Here is a 23,158-nt window from a genome sequence, read left to right as displayed (position 1 = left end):
TACATATTGATGGAGAGGAACGTGTCAGACCAGCACGCACGACTCACGCTGGTTACAGGTTGGTTCAGAAGGTGACTTTTCCCAGCTTGACAACCATGTGATGGAACAGTACACACAGATCACCAATTACAAAAGCACTAGTTTAAGTGTTGTTTTATGCATTTCACTGTGTATGCTCTAAAATTGTCTATTTAAAAGATGCTGCTTTAACATCACTGTATATCATAACCTGCAACAAATGTCGGACCGATCGGTATAGTTAAATGTTACAGGTATGGGCCTGTTCCAGTTAATAAATATAAATAATTAACCGGTATTCATGTAGGCCAAAAGGTGTGGTTGGCTAATTATTGAAATATACGTATGCAATACATCAGCTATTCCAGCGACGTAAAGCTTGAACTAGTACTAGTAAGCTATATAGATGTTGTCACTAAATGGATGGAGAATGTTTGTATCCTGTTCAAACCTAGTGGGATACAACAGTGTACCTTTATAATAGCAGCTTAACCGATTTCGAAAGACAAGCAGAATGTCCTGTAAAAAACGGCAATGTGTTGCCAATTGTGAAAACAAGGTAAAATGACAGTATCCATATAAGACGCAGTAAATCTTCTGACGTATCTCTCCCACCCAGTATTCTCCCCATCACATCATCGCACTAGAAGTCGAAAGCACAACGTAGCCTGCACATTTAATTTAGATAAATTCACTCACCACGTTTGGCAATCGTGCTTCTATGCCACCGCTTCAACGACGACACTAATATTAGACAGAGAAGTGACGCCCGCTTTTGAAGAGCGAGTCCTCCCGTTGCTGCCCGTATCAGATCACATCAGTCTCCCATATCCTCTCGTGCTGGTACCTAGCTACAGCAAGTCTGTCTCTGCGCCACTGCCTCCTGAAGCGTCGCGTCGCTCTGGACCGTCCAGGGCCCAATCAGAGCGCTGGACGCAGGACGCTGTATGCGCAGAGGTTCGAAAGAAACGCAGAGCCATCATCAATCAAAAACCTCCTATTTTGGTGTTTATAGTGTTAATCAACTGACGTAATAAAAACTCACAATTCATCAACATTTCCTTGCCTAGAGTAGCCTATCGTTTCGGCTGTAGTAAAATACTATTGATTAAAGGAGTGAAGTGATAGAAGTGATAGATTGTTTAAGTAGAGCCAGTTACAAACAAGACTTAAGTTTCCCCTCAAAAGTGAACAGGTTCCAGAAAGCCCGTGAGGACTTGAACATTTGCAGTGCCATTGGCTATTGTTTAACTTCAGAGACACAGATGACCTCATGCATCCATGAAAAACATTGCCCCTTTAGAAATGGAGGTGTCTTTTTCCTTAATGACACATTCATGTCTTACCACACTAAAATATGTCCACGTGATTAATTGTAATATCTGTATTTTAATTTCAGTTGTAATAAAAATGAAACAAGAATGAAACAAGAAATAGAAAATCGTTTTTTAATGGTGTTCCAGTGACACCTTGTGCGTTCAGTTACAGAAGTGTTCTTAAAGCATAGAGAACATACAAAACAGTAAATGATGTATAACCTCACAGTGCCAGTCAGAAGTGCCAAACTGTTAATTGGTACTATACATATCCACAACCACAAGGGTAAATGCACAGCTCCAGATCGCATGGGACAGGGATGGACTGTGGAAAAGGCAAGGTACTTGACATTTTTCACTCACATTATTTTAACCCTGACCGATGCCATACACAGTCCGTTCACATGCAAGGTAATTCAGTTTTAAAGACAACACAATCATGTCACCAGAGGGAGGCAAAGATCCTGTAGTCCCAGTCATTCCATAAGGCACACATCTCAATACCATCTTTTGACCCAGTTCATCAAAAAGCAGCTGGCCAAGTTTCGGCTGCAAGAACATTTAACAGGAAGTATACTGAATCTATTGAATAGGTGAGCAGTTAAAGCCATACACAAATGTTGACCTGCCTTGCCTTTCAAACACGGCTTGGTATCTCCATTACTTACGCACATTCCTCAACAAACGGACCTGTGGTGAAATACACACACACGCGCATGCACACACACACACACACACACACACACACACACACACACATGCACACACGCACGTACACGCGCACAGTAAACCTTGCTGACAGGTCCCCGTGTTTAAAGTCTCCAGCCGCTACATTCACAAGGCACCACTGTGCGTTAGCTACCCCAGCCCTACTGTCCACATAACCGCATGTCTCTCAGAGCCGGCGGGGGGTGGGTGAAGCTGGAGGGGGAGGGAGGGCACGGCCGCCGCGGCGCCCAAGCTCCCCGTGCTCCAGGAGTGGTGGAGGGGGAGCCGACTTGGGGGAGGGCCCGGGGGGGGAAGGCCAGAGAGAGGTCCACGCAGCCAGTCGGCTACGGAGAGGCACGGAGACGAGCGGATGGAGCGCAGCACGACCTTTCCTACAGGGACAGAGGAAGGTCCTGCCATTAGCAGGAGGGGGAATGTGAAGAAACATGCAAGAGGGCTGTGTTGGTGTTATATATGTGGATCCTTACCGTCCACCCCACATGGGCGTGTCAGTAACCTCTTGGCCTGGCTGTTTCCCGCCTCGGCGGCTCTCTGGTAGAACCCTACGGCTCTGCAGAAGCACCGGGGCACCCCGAACCCAGTTTCATAACACTGACCCAGGAACAGCAGAGCCTCACTGTCCTGCGCGTACATGTAGAAAAACACACATGAGCATCACATAGCACTGAACTGAAAACAGCCTATGATGTCTGGGATACTGCTGGAGCATTTAGTCCCCAACTCCATTTAGTCTAGGACCCTACAACAGTCCAACTGTATTTTTTATATGACAGTATTTAAATCTCACAGAAATATTGGAGTGAAGTGACTGAAACGACCAGAAGGCTAATCAGGATATGTTTTTTTAAACAATAACATTCTGATTAAGAAACGGATCAATGTCCACTGGGTTCTGAATAGAAGAAATACGGATAGGTTATCATATTCGTTTTGCCTTTCTGGCAGCCAAGGCTAATTGCACTGCTATTTTAATGTAATTGTGTTTATTTTATGTGCATTTTTCTTGAATACGTTTTTGTTTTTGAGCTGCTAATCAAATGCAGATCAGTTGTATCTAACATTTTTTTCCTTTCATCAATTGAGCAGAAATTGTAACTCAGTGGAGCTATTGGATTGTGTTCTTTTGAATATTTGTATTGAAAATCGGCACTGAGATTTCACCTATTATCTGGAGAGGACTGAAATGAAGGATATTTGTAGTTTGTAATAGTTTGTAGTTTTGGGAGAAATAAACAATTCCATTGGTGATGAGCTTGGGGAACGACTTCTGCAACTTGGACGCCTTCAGAGTGGCAACAGACATCAAGAAAGACAGGGTGTGAACAGAGGGCGGGTTGCCAACTTTGGAGGACGCGGTTGGATGTAAGAGATGGTGGGGATCCGGTGGGACCTGCCTCCGGAGGACCTGCTCATCTTCCTCGTTAAACACATTCGTCTTCCTCGTGTTCAGTCCATGTTCCTCTGGATGGTTGTTCTAACTACTGAAAACCTAGCCAAGATCTACTCCAACGTAGCCATTTTATTTAGCTTTTTCAGGCGCTTGGTGATTATTTTCTATACTGAAAAGCACTACAGAAGTTGAATAAATAATTGAATTAATAATAAAACCAAACAAAAAAGAAATGACCTTTGTTGGGACAGCACCCTCTCTGTTCATTACAACATCCGATGTAATCTGGGTCCTGTGAATCCAGCCCCCACATCCCCCCAGATATTATCTTGCCATCACATTTTCAAATCAACAGACAACCACTAGTTTGGGAAATGCCACAAGCTTGAATGTGACTCACTCCACTCTCTGCTGCCATCTTCAGGTAGTGAACTGCCTTGCGCCCATCTCGGACCGGCTCCTGTGTGTACAGAGAACCCAGATATACTTGGGCCTGAGACAGATGAGAACAGAGGAAAACAAGAAAAGCTGTAAAAAAAAAATATCTATATATATATCCCACAAATAACTCTTAAAAACTACTAATTTAGGCATCAACAAACACTGATTACATAGACGGTTTGTGTGAACACACACTCCCTCACTCCTCACCTCTCTCAGGCCAGCTGAGGCTGCCTGCTGCAGCAGACTGATGGCTTTGTCCAGGTCCCGCTGTGTGCTCAGCTGCCCTCTGCTGGGGCGGAGGAGGAACTTGGCACAGCGATACTGAGCCTGACTGTGACCTCCTGCTGCAGCCTGGCTGTAGAAGTGGTGAGCCTGGAGACAGGACACAGTCAGTCATTATGCGTGCGTGTGTGTGTGTGTGTGAGAGTTTGTGTGTGTGTGTGTCTGTGTTAATGACCTTCTCCCTGTCTGGGTGTACACCCCTGCCTTTGTCGTAGCAGACGCCTGTGTTGAACTGGGCCTTGCAGTAGCCCTGTCTGGCTGAGGCCAGGAAACATAAGAAGGCAGCCTTGAAGTCTCCTGCTTTAGCACTCTCCAGTCCGATGATGTTGAGGACTACAGGAACACTGGACTCAGCCACCTGTTGCAGGTTCTTGGCCGCCCCCTCCAAGTCGTGCTGAGGAACACGGGCAAAGGTCAGGGTCAAAGGAGTCAGGCATCATTCCCCTTACAGAGGAGTAACAGAGAACCAGCCCACCATCTCACCTGTTCATGGTGTTGCTCAGGATGCTCTCCCTGTGCCTGGTTGGTTCCGTCTGCAGACAGGAAGGGCTCAAACCACGACTCCTCTATAACAGATTTGAAATTTTGCAGGATTAAATCTCTAGACACCCATCATCTAATTTTCAAGAGGGTTTGATCGGAAAAACTAAAACTATTCCAAGTAACAAGAATAATTTGAAAATGTATTAATAACGCTTATAACAGTAAAAATTATAGAAGTATTCATTAACAGCACAAAAAAAAGGGTTTCTAAGTGTACGACGGCCTGGAGTTAAAAAATCATGACAAGTGTACTATTTCGTTTCACCTAGACCACAGACAAGGTAGAACGGGAGCGCGACCTGTTCCAGTAGAGTCCTGACTCAAGTTTGCCCCCTGGTGGTCGGTGAAGAGACTGTCAGCGTTCAGGTGGTCGTCATGAAGCTGGTCAGGGCTGCTGTCATTACTACTGCTGCTGCCCTGCTCCAGGTCCTGCTGGCTGTGCAGCTGGATCTGGGACAGACACCTCACACTCCTCCCTCGGGGAAGAACGTCACGGCGCGTCACTGGACAAAGAGAGGGAAGGACATCATTCAGTGACACATTTCAAAAGGCGGATCACAGTCGATGAGTCTGCATGTCTGAACGTCACACCTCCACTGAACCCACTGCAGTAATGAATGGGCTACAGTGGGTGAGACAGAACTCACGTATCTCCAGTAGCACACGGTAGCCACACCTCTGCAGGGTTCCCTGAGAGGCCGGGCGACCTGTGTTAGAGTTGGGATCAGCCCCAGAGAACTGAGAGTGGATCCTCCTACAGATCTGCATCAACAGCATTGCAGCTGCTCCCTAGAGAGAGAGAGAGAGTGACAGTGAGAGACACAGAGAGAAAGAGAGATCAAGGGTCACAGTTTTTCCAGAGGCGCCATGGGTTTTATATATTTGAATGTTAGCGTGTGAGGCCAATACCCAGCCAACTGCATCCAAGGCAGTGTAGCGGGGGAGCCCAGCATAGCAGAACTGGGAGGTCCTCTGCTTCCTCCTCTTGTCGCCATCCTCCTCTTTCTGAGAGCTGAGGGATACAGTGTGATAGGAACGAATGAATCACATGTATAAAGATGGATGTGGGTTTCGCTACTGCATTAAGCTAGCCCACCCGGGAAGGGATTAGGTACCTGTTGTCAGGGAGGTGATGGCCAGTGGAGAGGACAGTGGAGTTGTTGATGACCTCATCCTCCACATGGTGATTCTGGGTCAGGCGCAGGGGCGTGTGAACATGGCACCGGCTCAAAACTGGGATCAGAAGGGTCAGAGGTGCATAATTATGCATGAAATTGACTTTATTTAGCAAATCAGTTCCAAACCATGAATATAAACTGGACGATATTGCTGACTCATTTTTGTCAATTTTCTGGTAAGGGCCAAACAAGCACCTTCCTTTTTCATATGTGACCTGTGACCTATATTATATATGCATTATAATACATGACCTGTAAGTAAAACTGTGTATTTAGGAGGGGGAAGGCAGGATAAGAAAAAAATAACATGTATTTAGGAGGGGTATGGAGATTTAAAAAACCTGAATTGCATAAGATGCCAAAAAAAAAACAGGTTATAGTAACTGGTTAGTCAGTGTTATTATGTAAACACATCCAACTGTAGGAAAGAAAAACGACTAATCAGAGGGCCAATATAACAGTGACAGAATCGTACCTAATAAAGCATTACAGTAATGTAACTAACATAGTTAAGCCCTTGTTTCACAATTGACCTTTTCCACATCTTTGAGAGAAGTTTCAGATGTCCAGTACTGGAACTGAAAAGCCACGTGACTGTGAACACAGTCCACTTGAAATTACGGTTAGTCTATTCTGATTGGTTGCGGACAATGATAGCAATGCACCTATCACATGGCCAACATACAAAAGAATAACATCAAGTCGATTGCCCCGACTTGGTTTTCGTATTCCTGCCACATTAGTTTTCTAGTGAATAGGTCTAATACAACTATCTTGCAGGCGTCGACACGGGTACATGAACACTTTGATTGTAGGTGGCGCGTAATGGAGTCAATGACATGTCGCTTACCTCTTCCAACAAGTCCTTGTACTCTCCACATGTTTCGTTGTTCAAGCGCTAATGTCAGAATTTATATTTCTCCATATTTGCCCTAAATTATTATATATAAAAATTATTCGGGCGATTATTCTCTCTCCATGGTACAGAATGATTACAGTACTAGCTCTACCTGAAAAAATATATTTCAGGCGAGTCACGAGTTATTTTTCGAAACCGGAAATAGCAAATATTGAGGTGACAGAAGTAGGTCGTCTGTTATTTTGTATTGCCATCTAGCGGTGGTTCTAGTGGTTGCTCAGTGCCACCCACGCAAGTTACAATGGTGCAACTAGTTTTCAACTTCTCTCCTGTAAACAGGGACCGTTTCATACTAGGGACACAACGCTATGCCCCCTATTCTTCACCACTTTCCTGAAAAAACAAACAAATCTTCTATCCATTCACAACGTTTTTTTTAACATACCATGAACATCTTTTGATAATAATCGGTAATTATTATTGTTATAGGACCATATGGAAAGTTTCTGTATGGTCTCAAAACCTTTCCTATGTGTTGTTCCACTTCATCAAACACAGGAGATGACTTAGAGCTGTTATCTTGGCAAAGGGAAGGGGACAAAGAACTCAATCCAGGGGTGCCAATAACTGTGGAAGGCATGTATTTTAATAAAATAGTTATTTCATATTTACATAAGGTGCCAATCCTTCTGGTTGGCACTGTATTTGTTTGTAAACGCTATGAACTTGTAACATACTCAAGACTTTTTGTCTGGAAACTGTAGCTACTAACTACCTTTTGTGGCATTCTTTGTATGGCAGTCTATGGCCAATGTTTACGCCTATTATAATGATACTATTGTCTGTTTCTGTGACCAGTTGTCAAATAACATATGTGTTGCTGTAGAGCTGCTACATTTATTTTATGTATGTAATTACTATTATTATTGTTTTTGTTGAGTGAGAGAGTGTCTCATTTTGTGTAGTTTAATAAGTTACTGTCTGTTCTTTTGCTTTAATGAATGCCCCCTAAGACAGCTTAAACTAGCACATCCTGCAAACACTATACACCAGTACACACACATACACACACACACACTCACACACACACTTGATGTATGTTCTGAACTGTGGGTCTTCTGTAAGTGATTAGGGCACTTTGGAAACATCAGGCCTCTTTGCTTTTCCCTGTGTTGCCGTCCCAGGGTTAAAAGTTACTTAACACCATTTCTGGAGCCATACTCACACTATTTCTAAAGTCAATATACTAAAGTCAAGTTTAGTGTAACCTAAAATCGATTAGTTATAAATCCTTGTAACCAGTTTCCATGGTGACGATGTGAGCAGGAGTGATCTCCCACTCGCGACCTGCTCTTTCCACGACAGTCATCCTAGTCAGAATGGAAACTACGTATGCCCTGCTAGTATCAGAATTCTTTGTTTGTCTGAGGTGATATTTTTTCTGTGTGATGTATAACAGAGGCAACTGCTGCAGCCAAGTGATCAGCTGTAGAGCTGGTGAAGTTTTGGGACAGTTTTTTGGGGGGTTGGATATTGAGCGAGTGGGCATGAATTGCAGCAGGGAATTTCTGCTCTTAAAATTTTTTAACCATCTTTCCCCTGTAGCGAAGTTTATGACTTTCTCAACGCCAGCTTGTTCGTAAACAAATTGGTTGCCAGGCAACACTGGCAAACAGAACTGGAACTGGTTCTTAGCAGAGGGGCTCTTTTATCCCCAACATTGTTCTACGACCCCTCCCCCCCCGATCAGGAATCTCAAGTCCTGGCGTCCTCTCATTCAGGGTTGGCGGTGGCCCTCTGTACTAGAGATGGCACTCTGTAGGTTCCCCTACATCTGTAAGGCATAGCCTCTCTGATCAGGATGGAATGTATGTATCCGCTTGTCTATGCACAGTATGTTTCGTTGTTAAGGTCTTCTGATGTCGTCTCTGCGGCCAGTTCCATGCCTCCTCAAAGAAAGCTGTCTGCAGCAGCAGATCGTACAGTGTTATAATAACTAATCTCCTCAGGCCCTCCTCACTTCCTTCTCAGTCTCTATCTATGGCCTATTGAAATGTGTTTATGGTGTGTGTGTGTGTGTGTGGAGGCGGGGATGTGAGGGGAGGTATTAGCGGAGCGGGGGTTTAGGGGCAGAGGAGGTGTTTCTCTTCTCTTTTCCCCTTCTCTCTCTCCGTCTCCTTGGACACACTGACGAAGGCTCCGTCTTGCTATGGCCACCACAACACGGGGAAGCTCTTCTCTCCCAGTCCAGCATGAACAACAAATACCCGGACCAGAACCCGCCCTGACCCAGCTGGAACAAGAACAGCCTGACCAAGAACCAAGCCCAGCGTGTAGCCCAGAGAGCAGTCCGGTAGCCACCCAGAACGAGGAGCAGAGACCATCTTACGGCCTCTCTTCGTCCTCATTCCATCGCGACGGAGAGGATGAGGAGGACGAGGATGAGCTGGAAGGCAACTCTGGACCAGGACAGGAGACCGTGGGAGGAGAACAGTTGGACCCAGAGTGGGTTGAGGAGAGATTCCGTATTGACAGGAAGAAGCTGGAGAGCATGCTATATGGTACGCGTGTTGACCAGGTGTGTTCGTTTCTTGCGGTGGGGGGTTTAACCATAAGTTGACCACGACCGTGTTACGAAAGTGAATCCACTCAGTAACCAAGTGGGCCCCTGTGTGTTGCTCCATTTCCGAAGGAGTTTGAGTGAGTTCAGAGCGTGGTGATTGTTATGCTGTACGGTGCCCTGTGTAATGTACCCCCCCCCCCCCCCCAACGCCTTTTTCCTCACCCCGCCACATAACTGTCAGTCCGTCATTGAGCTGCTGTCATTGTTGTTAAGCAACGGTAATGTTTCTGCCGTGATATGATTTATTGGGTGAGCTTGCTTGTGTGTTGCACAGATGTGGGGATCAGAGACAGAGGCGTGTTAGTCTCATCTGTCCTACCCCGACAGTGGGGGTGGGTGGGTGTCTGTCGGTGGAAGTTATCAGTGCAGAGCAGGTCTGTGACAAACTGCCTTCTGTGTGTCCCAGAGGAACTTGACAGGACGGTTGAGTAAGTGACTGTTATTTTTCTGCCTCAGTCGAGAGTACCTGAGATGTATTCACACTTTTTGTAGTGTATATGGATGATTTAGTGTTTATGTGTGTGTGATAGAGAGAGACAGAGAGAAAGAGAGAGGGTGTGTGTGAGAGAGAAAGGTTTGCATATAAGTGCTTTGAATAAGTATGTCTCACACTTTACCGACCAAACTGTTTTTTTTTTCCAAGGTGTGTTGTCATTCCCCAGAGTTTCAGTCAGTCTGGTAGCTCTCTGGTGAGGGAGCTGGGATGTGGGGAGTTGAGTCAATACAGCAGGATGGGGATCACTTTCTAAAGCGTGTCATTGGTGGTGGTTTCATTCCTTGAGGAGTAGGGGGTCCATGCGTCAGTGAAATACCTTTGACGTTGTTAGCCTTTCCTCTTTCTCCTCCACAGGCTGCTCGTGTGACCATTCCTCGGCTTCGGGGAGCGTTACCCATGGTGATCAGGGGGGTTTTTTATGGGGGGGGGGGGGGCTCCCCCTCTCACCCTGTAAATGTCATTGTGGAGCAATGCCCTTTTAAAAATGTTTACGTTCCACCGCTCAACCCCCTCTTCTCTGCAAACATAAACTCTCACTGTTTAAATGTTGTCCCTGAGATGAACGCATATACTGGTCTCTATTTAGGTGTCACCAAGAACCGTTAACCCTGTGTCTTGGAATATTCTTCAACGTATATTATAATATTTGTATTTATTTATCAGAATATGGGCGTTATGTCTCTCCTCTCTTTTTTGATATTTCTCAGCTCCTAAACTTGGAGAGGAACTCACAGGTGAAGAATTCTTCGAGAGAGTAAGTATAAGTATTGAGAGGGTCTTATGAGACATAGAAAAACAGACATACATAAAAGTCTGCAGTATTATCGAAGGACCTCTGTACAGAGAACGTGAAAGGTCACAGGCTGACTGTTGACATTGTTACTTAGCAATTTGTCGTTGCAATGGCGGTGATGATAGACCTTTTAGAGATGCTAATGAAGCATTGTGTTCTCTCAATAGGACAATGTGTCACTGTGTGTGAGAGTGTGACTGTGTATCTGGGATGTATGAACTGGTGTTATTCTCATAGTAAAATACCTATCGTTAAAACACTTCAGTTTCTCTCTCACACTCTTTTTTCTCTTGCAGGTGATGAAGGAAACTGACACCCAGGTGAAATGGCCATCCAAGTTGAAAATAGGAGCCAAGTCAAAGAAAGGTGATTTCACCATTACCGAATCTAGACTATATGGCACTCCATATTTACCAAACTGTTTCAACTGGTCTCAATCTGCTTCAACCTGTCTCAATCTTATTCAACCTGCCTCAATCTGATTTAACCTGTCTTAACGCATTTGAATCTGTCTCATCTCGTTTCAACCTGATTCCGTTGGTCTCAAAAATCCTCAGACTGTCTCAACCCTTTTCAGTATCCGATCCCATTTCAATCCATTTCAGCATGTCTCAGAACCTGTCTCACTCTATCTCAATATGTCTCATTGTGTCTCAACCTGTCTCACTCTATCTCAGTATGTTTCAATCTTTCTGAACATGTCTAACTATAATTCAATATGTTTCAATCCATCTGAACATCTCAACCCGTCTCAATCTCCTATTCAACTTGATATTCAATACTATACTAAAGATTAATCAAAGCCTGCTAGAGTTATATAAATATATATATTTTTATATTCTGTTGCGTATTTATGACCCAGACCCCCATGTGAAGGTGGAGGGCAAGAGAATTAATGTTCTCGAGGCCAAAAAGAAGATTCTACAATTCCTGGAGACAAAGGTGAGCGTCCTTAGCTGAGGAAAACCCCTATATATCATGTGCAGTATGATGTACTCAAGGCAACCAGCTAAATACAGTTGTTCTCCTGAGTCAGGTCAACAAGGTGACCCTGAAGATGGACGTTGCCCACACAGAGCACTCCCATGTGATCGGGAAAGGGGGCGGCAACATTAAGAAGGTGATGGAGATGACATCGTGCCACATCCACTTCCCTGACTCCAACAGACACAACGCCACGGGAGAGAAGAGCAACCAGGTACCGTAGCTAAGCAACCAGGAACTGTTTTATAGCTACTGTCTCTAAGCAACCAGTTCCTGCTGCCTAACCCTGTAGCGATTGCAACAACAGAACTGTAGGTGGGATTCCCACATGGAGTCTGTATGATAAAGTATAAAAATACAATATAAGGACTCCCTACTGTATAAAACCTCCGCTTAATAACAAACGGAAATGATCCCTTGTCCAATATACAGTTTGATGGTTTGATCTGGGACTGTCGTAACAGGCATCATACTCTGTTGCGTTCCTTACATCTTTATGCCCCTCACCTCCGCAGGTGTCCGTCGCTGGGCCTGTCGAAGGGGTCGAGGCAGCCAGAAAGAGGATACGTGTGAGTGTCTACATGGATGGATGGATTGCATTTTGGCTTTTATTAGACTTTTCTATCCATCATGACCTCTCACCCCTCTCTGTCCTCTGCCTTGCAGGACCTCCAGCCACTTGTGTTATCCTTTGACCTCCCGGTAACCTTGGCAGCGCAAGCCTTGCCAGACGCAGCATCGCCGGTCATCCAGCAGGTGGCGCAGGCTCTTGGGGTCACCGTTAACTTCAGGGCTCAGCCCAGACTGTACAGCAGCTGTTGTATGGTCAGAGGACTGCAGGGCAATGCCACCGCTGTCAAGGTCTGTTTCTTACAGATTCAGACACACGCACACACTTTCCGCAGCACTCCACACTCCGTCCTTTTCTTGGTTTCGGGGGGGGACTGCTGGATCAATCTCTATCAAATACTAGGCATTTCAAATGTCTGGCTTCTATCTTTAAAACATTCTAACATTTTTGATTGCATTGACTAGACAGAAAGATATACTTCCCCCAATGACTTAACAGAAACTTCAATTTAAGGGGACAATGATCATTTCATATGGTAGTGTTAAAACTGGACACATTATTCTCCCACATTCATCTTTGCTCTTTGCTCTTCGCTCTACCCAACCCCTGATAGAAGGCGGTGTGTGTCCTGATGGAGTTTCTGCTGGGGCCAGAGGTCGGAGTCATTGCTGAGGGCCAGGGAGGAATCACGGGTGTGGTCAGTACCCAGCTGGACGTGACCTCCCAGCAGCACCTCTTCCTGCTGGGGCAAAACGGGGCCCACTTCCTGGGTGTCATGCATCAAACCCAGACCCAGATAGTCCTGCCGGACCTCAGCGCCCCTCAGAATCCCCCCTCGCTGCTCATCCAGGGCAGCCCGGACGGGGTGTGTTTGGCCAGGCAGCTGCTCATGGTGAGGGGGGTCACGGTTGCCTCTTGTGTAATAACTCCATTCATGAGACGAATCAACCGGGCAGTCAGACTTGAGCCGGATGGATTGATTTTATTTGTCAGTTTGACATTTCACAAGACAGCTGACACGCATACCAAAAACGATTTGAGACTGAAAGCTTTTGGAATCTTTCTGAGTGTGGAGAGCTGGCTGGTGAGGTGTGAATGTGGTACAGTAAGGGTTTTGTCATTCCACAGGACTGCCTGCCTGTGTGTCTGATGTTTGACATGCGTGAGGATGGCGATGTGGACCCTCGTCATTTGGCCCAGATGATGCGGCGTTTGGGCATCTTCATCAGCGTCAAACCCAAAGTCAAACAGACCACCAAGGTATAAAGGTGTCCTAGCGAGTTACGTCATTCCTTAAGTTTTGGTACTGTAGTGTTGATGATATACTGTGCTGTGTTGGACTACATTTCCTGGTTTAAATGACATGGCGTTGAACTTCACTTTCCAGTCCGTGGTGGTTAAAGGTCTGGAGAGAAACATCTCCAGCTTGTACGAGGCCCGGCGGCTGCTGCTGGGTCTGGATTCTGGCGAGGTCGCCATGGTAACTAATATGAATTCTGACCCCACGATGGTCAGCAACGAGCTGACCAACTACTGGCTCAACATGCTTTTGCAGCAACTCCGCCTCTCAGACCACGGTGTGTGTATGTGTGGTTTTTTAATTTCCTGTTGCGCAGTTTTAACCATTCGTATCCTGACCTGCTCTTCCTCATCCTCAGGCTCCATATCATCCCCTGATGCTCTGAATGGTTCTTTCCCCCAAACTAAGCCACGTCCTTCACCCCCACCTGGCCTGACTCCGCCCTCTGAGGAAGTAAGGATGGGAATGAAAGCGACGGAGAACAGACAACTGGAAAAGGTCTGGAGAAACAGGTTGACCATTAGATAACATCCTATTTAATCACAGGTTGATCAACAGATAGCAACCTAACTCATCAGACCTGAAATACAGAAGCTGGGAGACTTTGGCAAGATATGATGAGTTGTTACAGTATTAATGTGTGTCACTACAGGGGATATAATGAATTGTTGCAGTAGTAACATGTGTCTTTGCAGGGGATATGATGCGTTGTTACAGTAGTAACATGTGTCTCTGCAGGGGATATGATGCGTTGTTACAGTAGTAACATGTGTCTCTACAGGGGATATGATGCGTTGTTACAGTAGTAACGTGTGTCTCTACAGGGGATATGATGAGTTGTTACAGTAGTAACATGTGTCTCTGCAGGGGATATGATGCGTTGTTACAGTAGTAACATGTGTCTCTACAGGGGATATGATGCGTTGTTACAGTAGTAACGTGTGTCTCTACAGGGGATATGATGAGTTGTTACAGTAGTAACGTGTGTCTCTGCAGGGGATATGCTGCGTTGTTACAGTAGTAACCTGTGTCTCTACAGGGGATATGATGAGTTGTTACAGTAGTAATGTGTGTCTCTGCAGGGGATATGCTGCGTTGTTACAGTAGTAACCTGTGTCTCTACAGGGGATATGATGAGTTGTTACAGTAGTAACGTGTGTCTCTGCAGGGGATATGCTGCGTTGTTATAGTAGTAACCTGTGTCTCTACAGGGGATATGATGAGTTGTTACAGTAGTAACGTGTGTCTCTGCAGGGGATATGATGCGTTGTTACAGTAGTAACCTGTGTCTCTGCAGGGGATGAGATGCGTTGTTACAGTAGTAACGTGTCTCTCTGCAGGGGATATGATGTGTTGTTACAGTAGTAACATGTGTCTCTACAGGGGATATGAATACACCTGCAGTCATCATAATGTTTGTGCTGTTGAATCAGTTCAGGGTCCAGTTTGACCAATGAAACCTCTTGTGTTTCTCTAGATCCCAGAGAATGAGGATCCATCCGGCCTGTCAGATGAGGAGGCGAGCCCCTGTCTGATGACATCAGAGCTGAGGGATGTCTTGAGCCAGGTGAGGATGGCGAGTCGGAGGAGCAGCCTCCAGGGTCCTGAGGTCTGCAGCTTCCTCAACCAGGGGAGACGCCATTCCACAGGACAGGCCTTGACCATGAGGTAAACACATTCATATTGAGGACGCTCAGATGAACATGTCCTCAGGCACAATGGTTGAGGTAAGGATTGTGGATGGATATGCCCAAATATCCCAGTGAGATTGAAAAGGGACAGCGCGTGGATGATCTTGGATAAGGACATGCAATCACCGTTGAGAGGATTTAGCCCACCGTTCTCTCAGAAAGAAATGAAAAACTAAGAAGATATCTGCTTTATCTTAATGTTTTTAAATTGCTATTTAAGATAGCAATGTCAGAAAGGTGTTGCATTTATTCAGCGCTGTTCTCCAGTATCAGGTCTCAAGAGCCCTTGGAATAGCTGAAAAAGCTGCTTAGCTAAGTGAGTCTTCCATACAGCCGTCACGCTCTTTGGCTCAGATTTGACACTGGTCTCACCACAGCTGCTTTGTTTCAGACTGTTGAACGGAGGGATGGAGGGAGGATGCAGTGACAGACGGAACAGCCTGAGAGAGACGGAGGGGGGGAGGTGTGATACTAGACGGAACAGCCTGAGAGAGACGGAGGGGGGGAGGAGTGATACTAGACTCAACCACCTGAGGAGGGACGTGACTCAGGACACTCCCTCTGACGATTCAAGGACTGAGGTGAGACTGTCAGTAATCTGGAATTACTCATATTCATTTAGATGTTTTGTTTACCTAGTCTTTGCCAACCCAGAATTAAAATGATCTGAGGATCATCAATTGATTTGAACCTTTTGCCTCATTTGATCCTCAGAAATCAGGTGAATAATTTCATGTTTAGAGTTTTTGGCAGTTGATGCTTTGCTATTATTGGATGGATGCCTGTTAACTCCAGGGAAATGCCAGGTTGAGTCATCATCCCCTCACTTAATCAGGTTCCGCCCCAAAACACAATCACAGAACAACCAAACTGCATTTCCTTTTTCATTCAGGGTCTTCATCCCTCTTTTCCTTTATCCGTAGGATTACGACTACGAGATGAAGAAACTGCTGGCAACTAGAGGTTAGCCCTTGTCATGTTTTCTTGCTTCTGTCTTGTCATGAGATCAGTACTCCAACAGGTCCCCTTAAAAAATCCTCTTGGTTTATCCACACAGAAAAGTCTTATTTTTTGACCTGCACTGGAAACCCAACAAGGGGGACCCTTTTTATTCCAGCAACGGCCCGGCATTGCAAATTAGGGGACTCATTTCACAGCTACTGTACACCTGGTGTTATTTGTTTCACCGACATATTACTGTGACAGGTCACTGGCCACTTTTATCTATGGGGGGACAAGGCCAGTGTTGTGGTTCGTTATTCAGACCAGTGATGGAGGACCATTAAAGTGTCGATGTGAGGCAGAACGCTGATAAAGTACAGCAAGTTGCCAAAGGAGAGATGGAAGGGACAGTCTTGTGGTGTGCACCTTGAACCAAAGTTATAACATAGCAATGCTGCTACTTCCACTGTCCCGACACACCCAAACCCACACACACGTTTACAACCTGATACACACACAGCTGCACCCAACCACAAACACACACATGTATACAACCCGCCCCCGACACACATACACCTGCACCACACCACACCACACCACACGCACACACACACAGACGCGTACAATTGCCCCCCTGACACGCGCGCACCTGAACAACGCCGCACACACTTATTAAATACAATTCAAAATGAGGGATATTCTCATGATCTTTAGCCAAATGGTCTAAATTCCCTCAGTGTTGCTTTATGCGTTTATGAATTAGCATTTTGAATAAGCCATCTGCCTCTGGGTCATTAACAGACCCATATGTCTCTCTATGAGAGCTAGACAAGCAAACACTCGCAGGCAAGCACGTGTGCACATGCAAACACACGCACACACACACACACACACACACACACACACACTCACTCATTAGACTCTTTCACGTATAGATTTAGTCAGACAGTTTCTGCGCACGTCATCCACTCATACGTAGATTCAGCAACAGATGCTCTCACCCTCTTCATTTCAGTGTCTAAGCCTGTGACATGATTCTTAATCATTGCAATTAACCACCGGTCTCTATCAATCTAATTGCTTTAATCAACGGCTTACCAATTAAACTACCGTCAGCCTGTTAGTGAGTGATTTACGGCAACTTTTTAAACGTTGTGCGCGTGTGTGTGCGAGGGAGATCTAGGAGTGACATACCCATCTGTTATCCTAGCTATGCAGAGGAAACCAGTGGAGACGGAGGTGCGGACCCCCACAGACACATGGAGTGGTCTGGGCTTCTCCAAGTCCATGCCTGCAGAGGCTGTCAAGGAGCTACGCAGCATTAGCCGACGCAGCTATAAACCCTACCTGGCAAACACCGGACAGCCACAGGTACAACCTGAAGAGAATCGCCGGCCGCTTTGTTAGCTACACGATTATAAAAGAATGTGGAGAAACTGAAAGGGTCTGAATGTACTTTGAAGGCACTGCAAATGGCAATGGTATGAATCAGTGGACGACATGTATGTAGCTTTTAAATGTGTGATACAAATAGTTCTGTAAATGAGTGGATTCCCCCCCTCGAAAAACATAATATATAGAGTATACGCCAATTCCCCAAATCCTATAACACCTACAATATTTTGTTTTGTATATTTTAGGACTTTAACAGTACTCCTATTCAAAATCTTACCATATGGTATGGGCCTGGGGGTCTTTTACAGTGTGCACCTGAACCAGAATGAATATGTTTATTATAATTTTTTCAAAATAATATAATATACTGTGTCGAATGCCTCTTGAATAAATGTGACTGAGCTGGGGAAAAAAACAAAATACAATGATATTCTGTTTACATGAGAGCCTCTGCAAACGCATAATCAAAATCATATTAATTGTTGCCACTTTTCCAACTGCTGTTTTGTGAACCGAACTCAAAGAGCAACAGCTAGTTCTACAATGGTTTGTGGTGGTGTCGATAAACCAACATTTCAGAATCCCCAGGTTTGGTTTAAATCTCCGGGTTTGGCAGCATTTGTCTTTCCAATACAGCAAAAAGTGGTCTCCTAAATGCATTCAAGCAGCCTTTAGCAGCAGCCTCATAATGCTAAGAAAATGACAATGTTATTGACATGCGTGAGGACAGCCCTGTGCACAGACATGGACATGTGCCTGAACTCAGTGGTTAGAATAGAAGGTTTCAGCTCCTTCTGAGGCACTCAAGCCATGTGATGAAGGTCCCTCTCCTATCTATTTTGGCAAACAGCTAGTACTCACACTATTGGTTTTACATATTGCACTTCATTTCGGATTGCGCTCTGATCAGGAATGATATACTCTTCCTGGATTAGAGTTACATCCCTTGCCAAATAAATTAAAAGCTGATCTTCAGTAACGATTGACACTCATTTTTTGCACTGTACCGAACCGGGACCCTATAACCATGCAGTACCATGGGTTAGGCATACTGTTACACCCCTAGTAAATAGATATATTTGTATTGCACAGAAAGTTGGTGAAAGATACTGGAGGGTTTTTACAGAAATGAGCAGTAGGCTGGATTCGAACCCACGCTTCAGCAGCACATGTACACCCAAGGCAGCGTTTTTGACCACTGGCCCCTAGATAATTCCTTCAGTATTATACTGTATACTGCATGGGCATATTGTTATGGTATTCTGTTATTCTGAATGCTAGTATCTCTACACACTGTACCTTATCATCTAGCTTGCATTCATATAAACCAACACAGATAATGGGCTGTTCTGCTGACCTGGCCTCCAACTGTCCAGCATGCAGCAGCTGTTATCCACTCCGAATGCTCCCTTTCCAGCCAGTCAACATCCCACTGATTTGGGATAATAGATATGAGTGGGAAGTGTCGGATAACTTCTGTGTTTTTCTGCGCCAGGGAATTTAGGCGTCAGTGTGTGGTTTTCGCCTGAGTGTCTGATTATTAGTAGCATGCTAGGAGAGGCGTTGAGCCAGTTTTAGCATTGTGATTATTTGTAGGGAGCTAATAGAAACAGTGAGCCAGGTTTAGCATTGTGATTATTTGTAGGGAGCTAGGAGAGGCGTTGAGCCAGGTTGAGCATTGTGATTATTTGTAGGGTGCTAGGAGAGGCGTTGAGCCAGGTTTAGCATTGTGATTATTTGTAGCATGCTAGGAGAGGCGGTGAGCCAGGTTTAGCATTGTGATCATTTGTGGCATGCTAGGAGAGGCGGTGAGCCAGGTTTAGCATTGTGATTATTTGTAGGGAGCTAATAGAAACAGTGAGCCAGGTTTAGCATTGTGATTATTTGTAGGGAGCTAATAGAAACAGTGAGCCAGGTTTAGCATTGTGATTATTTGTAGTGTGCTAGGAGAGGCGGTGAACCGGGTTTGGCATTGTGATTATTCTCAGAGCTGCTTGGCTGTATTGGTATTCCTGCCCTGAGAAAAACTGTGGAGAAAATGTAGGCAACAATTACATCTCATCCTCAGGAAAGGAGTGGAAGTGAAGAGCAAGACAGGAGAGGGAGAGAGGAGAGAGTGAATGAAGGGGGGGGGTTGAGTAGAAAGAGGGAGCGAAGGGGGAGGGGAGAGAGAGGGAGTGAAAGAGTATATGGGCGAGACAAAGTGAGGGACGGACTCAACTGAAAAATACTGAGACGATAAACAGAATGCATAGAATTCAACATTATCTCTCTCCTCCCTCTCTTCACCTAGACCTGGGGCCTTCAGAATGGGATGGAGAAAATTGGGAACGGCAGTAACTCGGAGAATTGGCGCGACAGACGTGGATCCCTGTCCTCATCCTTCACTATCTCGCCCTCTCCGTCTTCCTCCTCCTCTTCCTCTCCCTCTAACTTCTCCTTATCGTCAACCACCTCATCACTCCCGACATTTTCGTCTTCAACCAACAGACACCAAACCATTCAAACGTGTGAGTGTCCTCATATGCCTATGCGTTTGAGAGTACGGTGTGTCTTTGAGATAGAGAGAGGGAGAGTGAGAGAGAGAGAGAGAGTGATAGAGAGAGTGGGGTGTGTCTTTGAGTGTTGGGTTTTTGTGTGTGTGTGTGTGTGTGTCTTTAGAAAAAGAGAGAGTCTACAAAGAAAACATTGAGTGAAATGCAACTCCAGTGTCTGGCTAATCTTCCCTTTAGTGAGTATCAAAGCTGTGCTTTGAGCGTATTACATCTGAGAGCACTAGAGAGATGTGAGAAAACACTTTCAAGCTTTTTATTGACTTCTCCCACATTCCTCCCTGACCTCTTCACCTTTGACTTTCAACATCTGAACTCTAGCTGAAAGCTTTAACTACTTTGAGGGCATGTCCACGGTGAGGGCATTAACCAGCACCCAACGGAGCCCCTCCCCTGAGCCTACAGACAACCTCGATGAGCTCTTGAGTCAGCTCGGTCTGGGGAAGTACATTGATGTGTTCCAACAGCAAGAGGTAAAGCATGACTGACTGACAGACAGCTAGCATCCCCTGGGGCATGGATATGAGGGTTCACAGAGAATCAGGTCTTTATCTGTTGAAGTATCCTCTATAGACAGAACTGAATTGTTTTTCAGTGGCAAATTATATGATATGATATGAGCATTCTGTATGTACTCTTTTTTTCATACCACCTATTTCTTCAGATTGATTTCCAGACATTCCTGACTCTTTCTGACGAGGATCTGAAAGAGGTGGGACTGTCCACGTTTGGAGCAAGAAGGAAGATGCTCATGGCCATCTCAGGTTACCAATCAGAATAATAACCTATTCATACCCACATCACTTTTGAGGCTCACATTAACATACACATCCCTCCCTCATCCATCCAGACCTGAACAAAAGCAAGAGAAAACAACCAGAGGTGTCAGCTGTGAAGCCTGGCTACCTCGAAGGAGGGGCTAGTGGCCGGCTCCCACGCATCATGGACGAGGACACAGCTGCTCAGAGCAACCACTGGTGACCTTTCACCCCATTACCCAACATCGGTAGAACCTGACCAAGGCAGCAGATCTACGAGCCGATTGTCTTTTACATATCCTAGCCCTGGTGACAGACCTTGGATCAGATGCTGGATCAGTGTCTGGGGATTAACGTTTTCCTGCTCCCATTTTCCACACCAGCAGCCATTATGCAAAGCTTTTCTCAACAACCCCAAAGACCAAGAGGAATTCCATACTGGGTGGACCACACAGTGTTGCCTGGAAGAGTACCGGGAGGTCATAAACAATGTGACCCGTCTCGGAGAGTTCCCTCCACTTTACTGCCTCTCATCTCTTCAGACGATGCCTTATGCAAACCTGCATTGCTTTTTTCAGTGGGTAGGGGTTAAACACTGTCTGTATTGGCTACGACTATTAAACGTTTTCCGTTTCCTATTTCATCTAAGGACTAAAACCAATGTCTCTTCCATCAGCTCATAGAAATCTTAATGAACTTTAGCCTGGTAATGAAGGTATCTGAAGGCTGCTGCCTCTCCCACTAACGCGAATGAGTGGATGGTCCACCACTAGAGGTCCCTGACACACCACGCGGTGTACATGTTAGATTCAAGTCACATTGCCCACTTCTCATTATTGCATCAATAATTATACGTCAATTTCAGAAGGAAATCAACCCGCAACAAAATTAAATAGAACTTGATGGACAGCCCTGGAGCTGGGTTTATGCCATATGAACACTCAGATAAATAAATAAATGAACAAAATTAATAGCACTACTGATTTATTCGTGTGGTGGTAATGTGAAACTCTTTTCAATATTGTTTCGCCTCAGCTGAGTGCACATCTAAAAGTTCCAATTAAATGTATCAGCCATTAGCAGGCGAGAAGCCATTACCTCTGTTTTTTTTAATGCTCCTAGTAGGTTAGGTGTGATCACAGGGCCCCGGGGAGTCAATGTCCAAAACACAATTTTGCTTGGCTAGATTGACGCCTTTTATGCTAACACATTCTAATATTTAGTTGTGACAGAACTATCGTGCCATTATTTCAATAGGCCTATTTGCACAACACGTTTCACGTTGATACAAGGACATTACAAATCCACCTTCAATGGGGTCCCCTAGAACTAGATGTTGAGGTTTCAACATGGGAAATTCAAGAAGTGCCAAAGACACGACTTCAGCGTTGAACATTAACAAGACGAAAATCATTCTTAACTCGTCCACTTTTAACCGCACAGAAGACTCACAGTTCTTTTTCTCTCTCTTTATAACCAGGAAGTAAGGAACCCCTTCAATACGTTATGTAATAGCCTATATAGCAAAGTAAAGCAAAACCAATCCAAAGGATGTCCACTCACACCCGTATTCCCTTTCTCTTTCCACGTTGACGCCATCCTCTTCCGCCCCGTTCCCCTTCACTGCACCATTGGCGCTGCCGCCGCGTGTCTCATCAGTCACACCAGGCGTGGATATATAGCCCCCGGGAGCGACAGCTGCTCCGTAGCCGCATAGTAAAAGGCCGGTCCGCCCGCCTTAGCCCTCAGAGATGAAATGGGAAGTGGAGTGAGGCAGGGGAGAGATGACCATTTCACTTAGCCTACACAAATCTGATCCAGCCACACAGCCGTGCAACATAGTTTTATAAGAAAAAGGCTTTACTAGCTGGCCAATATACAATACAAACCTACGCCGTTGGCCGGCATTACTAACTTTTTCCACACCTAGAACAGCAGTGTGGTTTTCCTCTGTTTGAATTGAAGACTTCTTCAACACAACAATATAAATCAAGTAGGGTGCATAAGACCGCCGTTGCAGACACACCACGCCTGGTACCAGAACAAATCTGCTGGATGTGCATTTGAATTCCAGTTGGGCATGTTTTCTTAACTAGACCACACTCAAACATTAAATGGTTCCTTGCCTGGGACTGATCTATTGTGAACCCAAGGGCACTACGATAAAAGCCTAAAACAGCCGTTCCTATTAACGAAAAAAAGGTGAGTGGAACTTTAGGCGGATGGGCTGATATTTTAATGTCCCATACAAATAAAATGTAAGCTCATTCTGCCTTACATTGCGACATATGTCA

The 23,158-nt window shown here is 45.3% G+C and overlaps 3 protein-coding genes across 11 annotated transcripts in view; 1 reads left to right on the top strand and 2 right to left on the bottom strand.

Moving 5' to 3' along the window:
• Nucleotides 1-907, bottom strand: part of LOC105026173 (amyloid-beta A4 precursor protein-binding family B member 2) — a 31,809-nt gene extending 30,902 nt beyond the window's left edge. For 3 of the 5 annotated variants that reach the window (XM_029119260.2, XM_029119262.2, XM_029119261.2), the window contains exon 1: nt 718-907. The gene's annotated coding sequence lies outside the window, so the exon portion shown is untranslated. The remainder of the gene's footprint in view (nt 1-717) is intronic. The other 2 variants (XM_029119263.2, XM_029119264.2) reach the window with 1 other exon arrangement.
• Nucleotides 908-1,451: 544 nt separating this feature from the next.
• On the bottom strand, nt 1,452-6,952 carry dele1 (DAP3 binding cell death enhancer 1). Of its 2 annotated transcripts, none has more exons than XM_010897466.4 (11): nt 6,751-6,952; nt 5,838-5,955; nt 5,632-5,734; nt 5,370-5,511; nt 5,022-5,225; nt 4,663-4,745; nt 4,355-4,573; nt 4,105-4,269; nt 3,854-3,946; nt 2,531-2,684; nt 1,452-2,434 (listed from the first exon to the last, which is right to left on the bottom strand). In XM_010897466.4, the coding sequence occupies exons 1-11, from the start codon at nt 6,779-6,781 to the stop codon at nt 2,193-2,195; spliced, it is 1,554 nt and encodes a 517-aa protein (XP_010895768.1). In that variant the 5' UTR covers nt 6,782-6,952; the 3' UTR covers nt 1,452-2,192. The 2 variants fall into 2 exon arrangements, with proteins under 2 accessions (XP_010895768.1, XP_019901572.1); XM_020046013.3 differs by having other exon boundaries at nt 3,854-3,913.
• Nucleotides 6,953-8,932: 1,980 nt separating this feature from the next.
• Nucleotides 8,933-21,507, top strand: bicc2 (bicaudal C homolog 2). 4 transcript variants are annotated; one of them, XM_010897468.3, is made up of 19 exons: nt 8,933-9,320; nt 10,586-10,632; nt 10,968-11,037; nt 11,534-11,613; nt 11,708-11,869; nt 12,171-12,224; nt 12,322-12,516; nt 12,840-13,118; nt 13,355-13,486; nt 13,614-13,803; nt 13,885-14,024; nt 15,004-15,194; nt 15,609-15,798; nt 16,141-16,180; nt 17,370-17,530; nt 19,848-20,064; nt 20,428-20,579; nt 20,771-20,870; nt 20,957-21,507. In XM_010897468.3, the coding sequence occupies exons 1-19, from the start codon at nt 8,969-8,971 to the stop codon at nt 21,085-21,087; spliced, it is 2,883 nt and encodes a 960-aa protein (XP_010895770.2). In that variant the 5' UTR covers nt 8,933-8,968; the 3' UTR covers nt 21,088-21,507. The 4 variants fall into 4 exon arrangements, with proteins under 4 accessions (XP_010895770.2, XP_019901300.2, XP_019901299.2 ...); XM_020045741.2 differs by having other exon boundaries at nt 9,291-9,337; XM_020045740.2 differs by lacking the exon at nt 8,933-9,320 and adding an exon at nt 10,114-10,277.
• The last annotated feature ends 1,651 nt before the right edge of the window (nt 21,508-23,158 follow it).

Source organism: Esox lucius, chromosome 4, assembly GCF_011004845.1.
Source record: "Esox lucius isolate fEsoLuc1 chromosome 4, fEsoLuc1.pri, whole genome shotgun sequence".
Classification (NCBI taxonomy): Eukaryota; Metazoa; Chordata; class Actinopteri; order Esociformes; family Esocidae; genus Esox; species Esox lucius.
Note: the sequence above shows the minus strand (reverse complement) of the source record. Positions and strands in the feature narration are given on the sequence as shown.

Coding starts and splice junctions, on each gene's coding strand:
- bicc2 (XM_010897468.3), top strand. CDS start 8,969: ATGGCCACCACAACACGGGGAAGCTCTTCTCTCCCAGTCCAGCATGAA. Junction 9,321..10,585: donor GCTGGAGAGCATGCTATATG/GTACGCGTGTTG, acceptor GATATTTCTCAG/CTCCTAAACTTGGAGAGGAA. Junction 12,517..12,839: donor GCAATGCCACCGCTGTCAAG/GTCTGTTTCTTA, acceptor AACCCCTGATAG/AAGGCGGTGTGTGTCCTGAT.
- dele1 (XM_010897466.4), bottom strand. CDS start 6,781: ATGTGGAGAGTACAAGGACTTGTTGGAAGAG. Junction 5,512..5,631: donor CCTTGGATGCAGTTGGCTGG/GTATTGGCCTCA, acceptor CTCTCTCTCTAG/GGAGCAGCTGCAATGCTGTT. Junction 3,947..4,104: donor CCTCAGCTGGCCTGAGAGAG/GTGAGGAGTGAG, acceptor CATCTGTCTCAG/GCCCAAGTATATCTGGGTTC.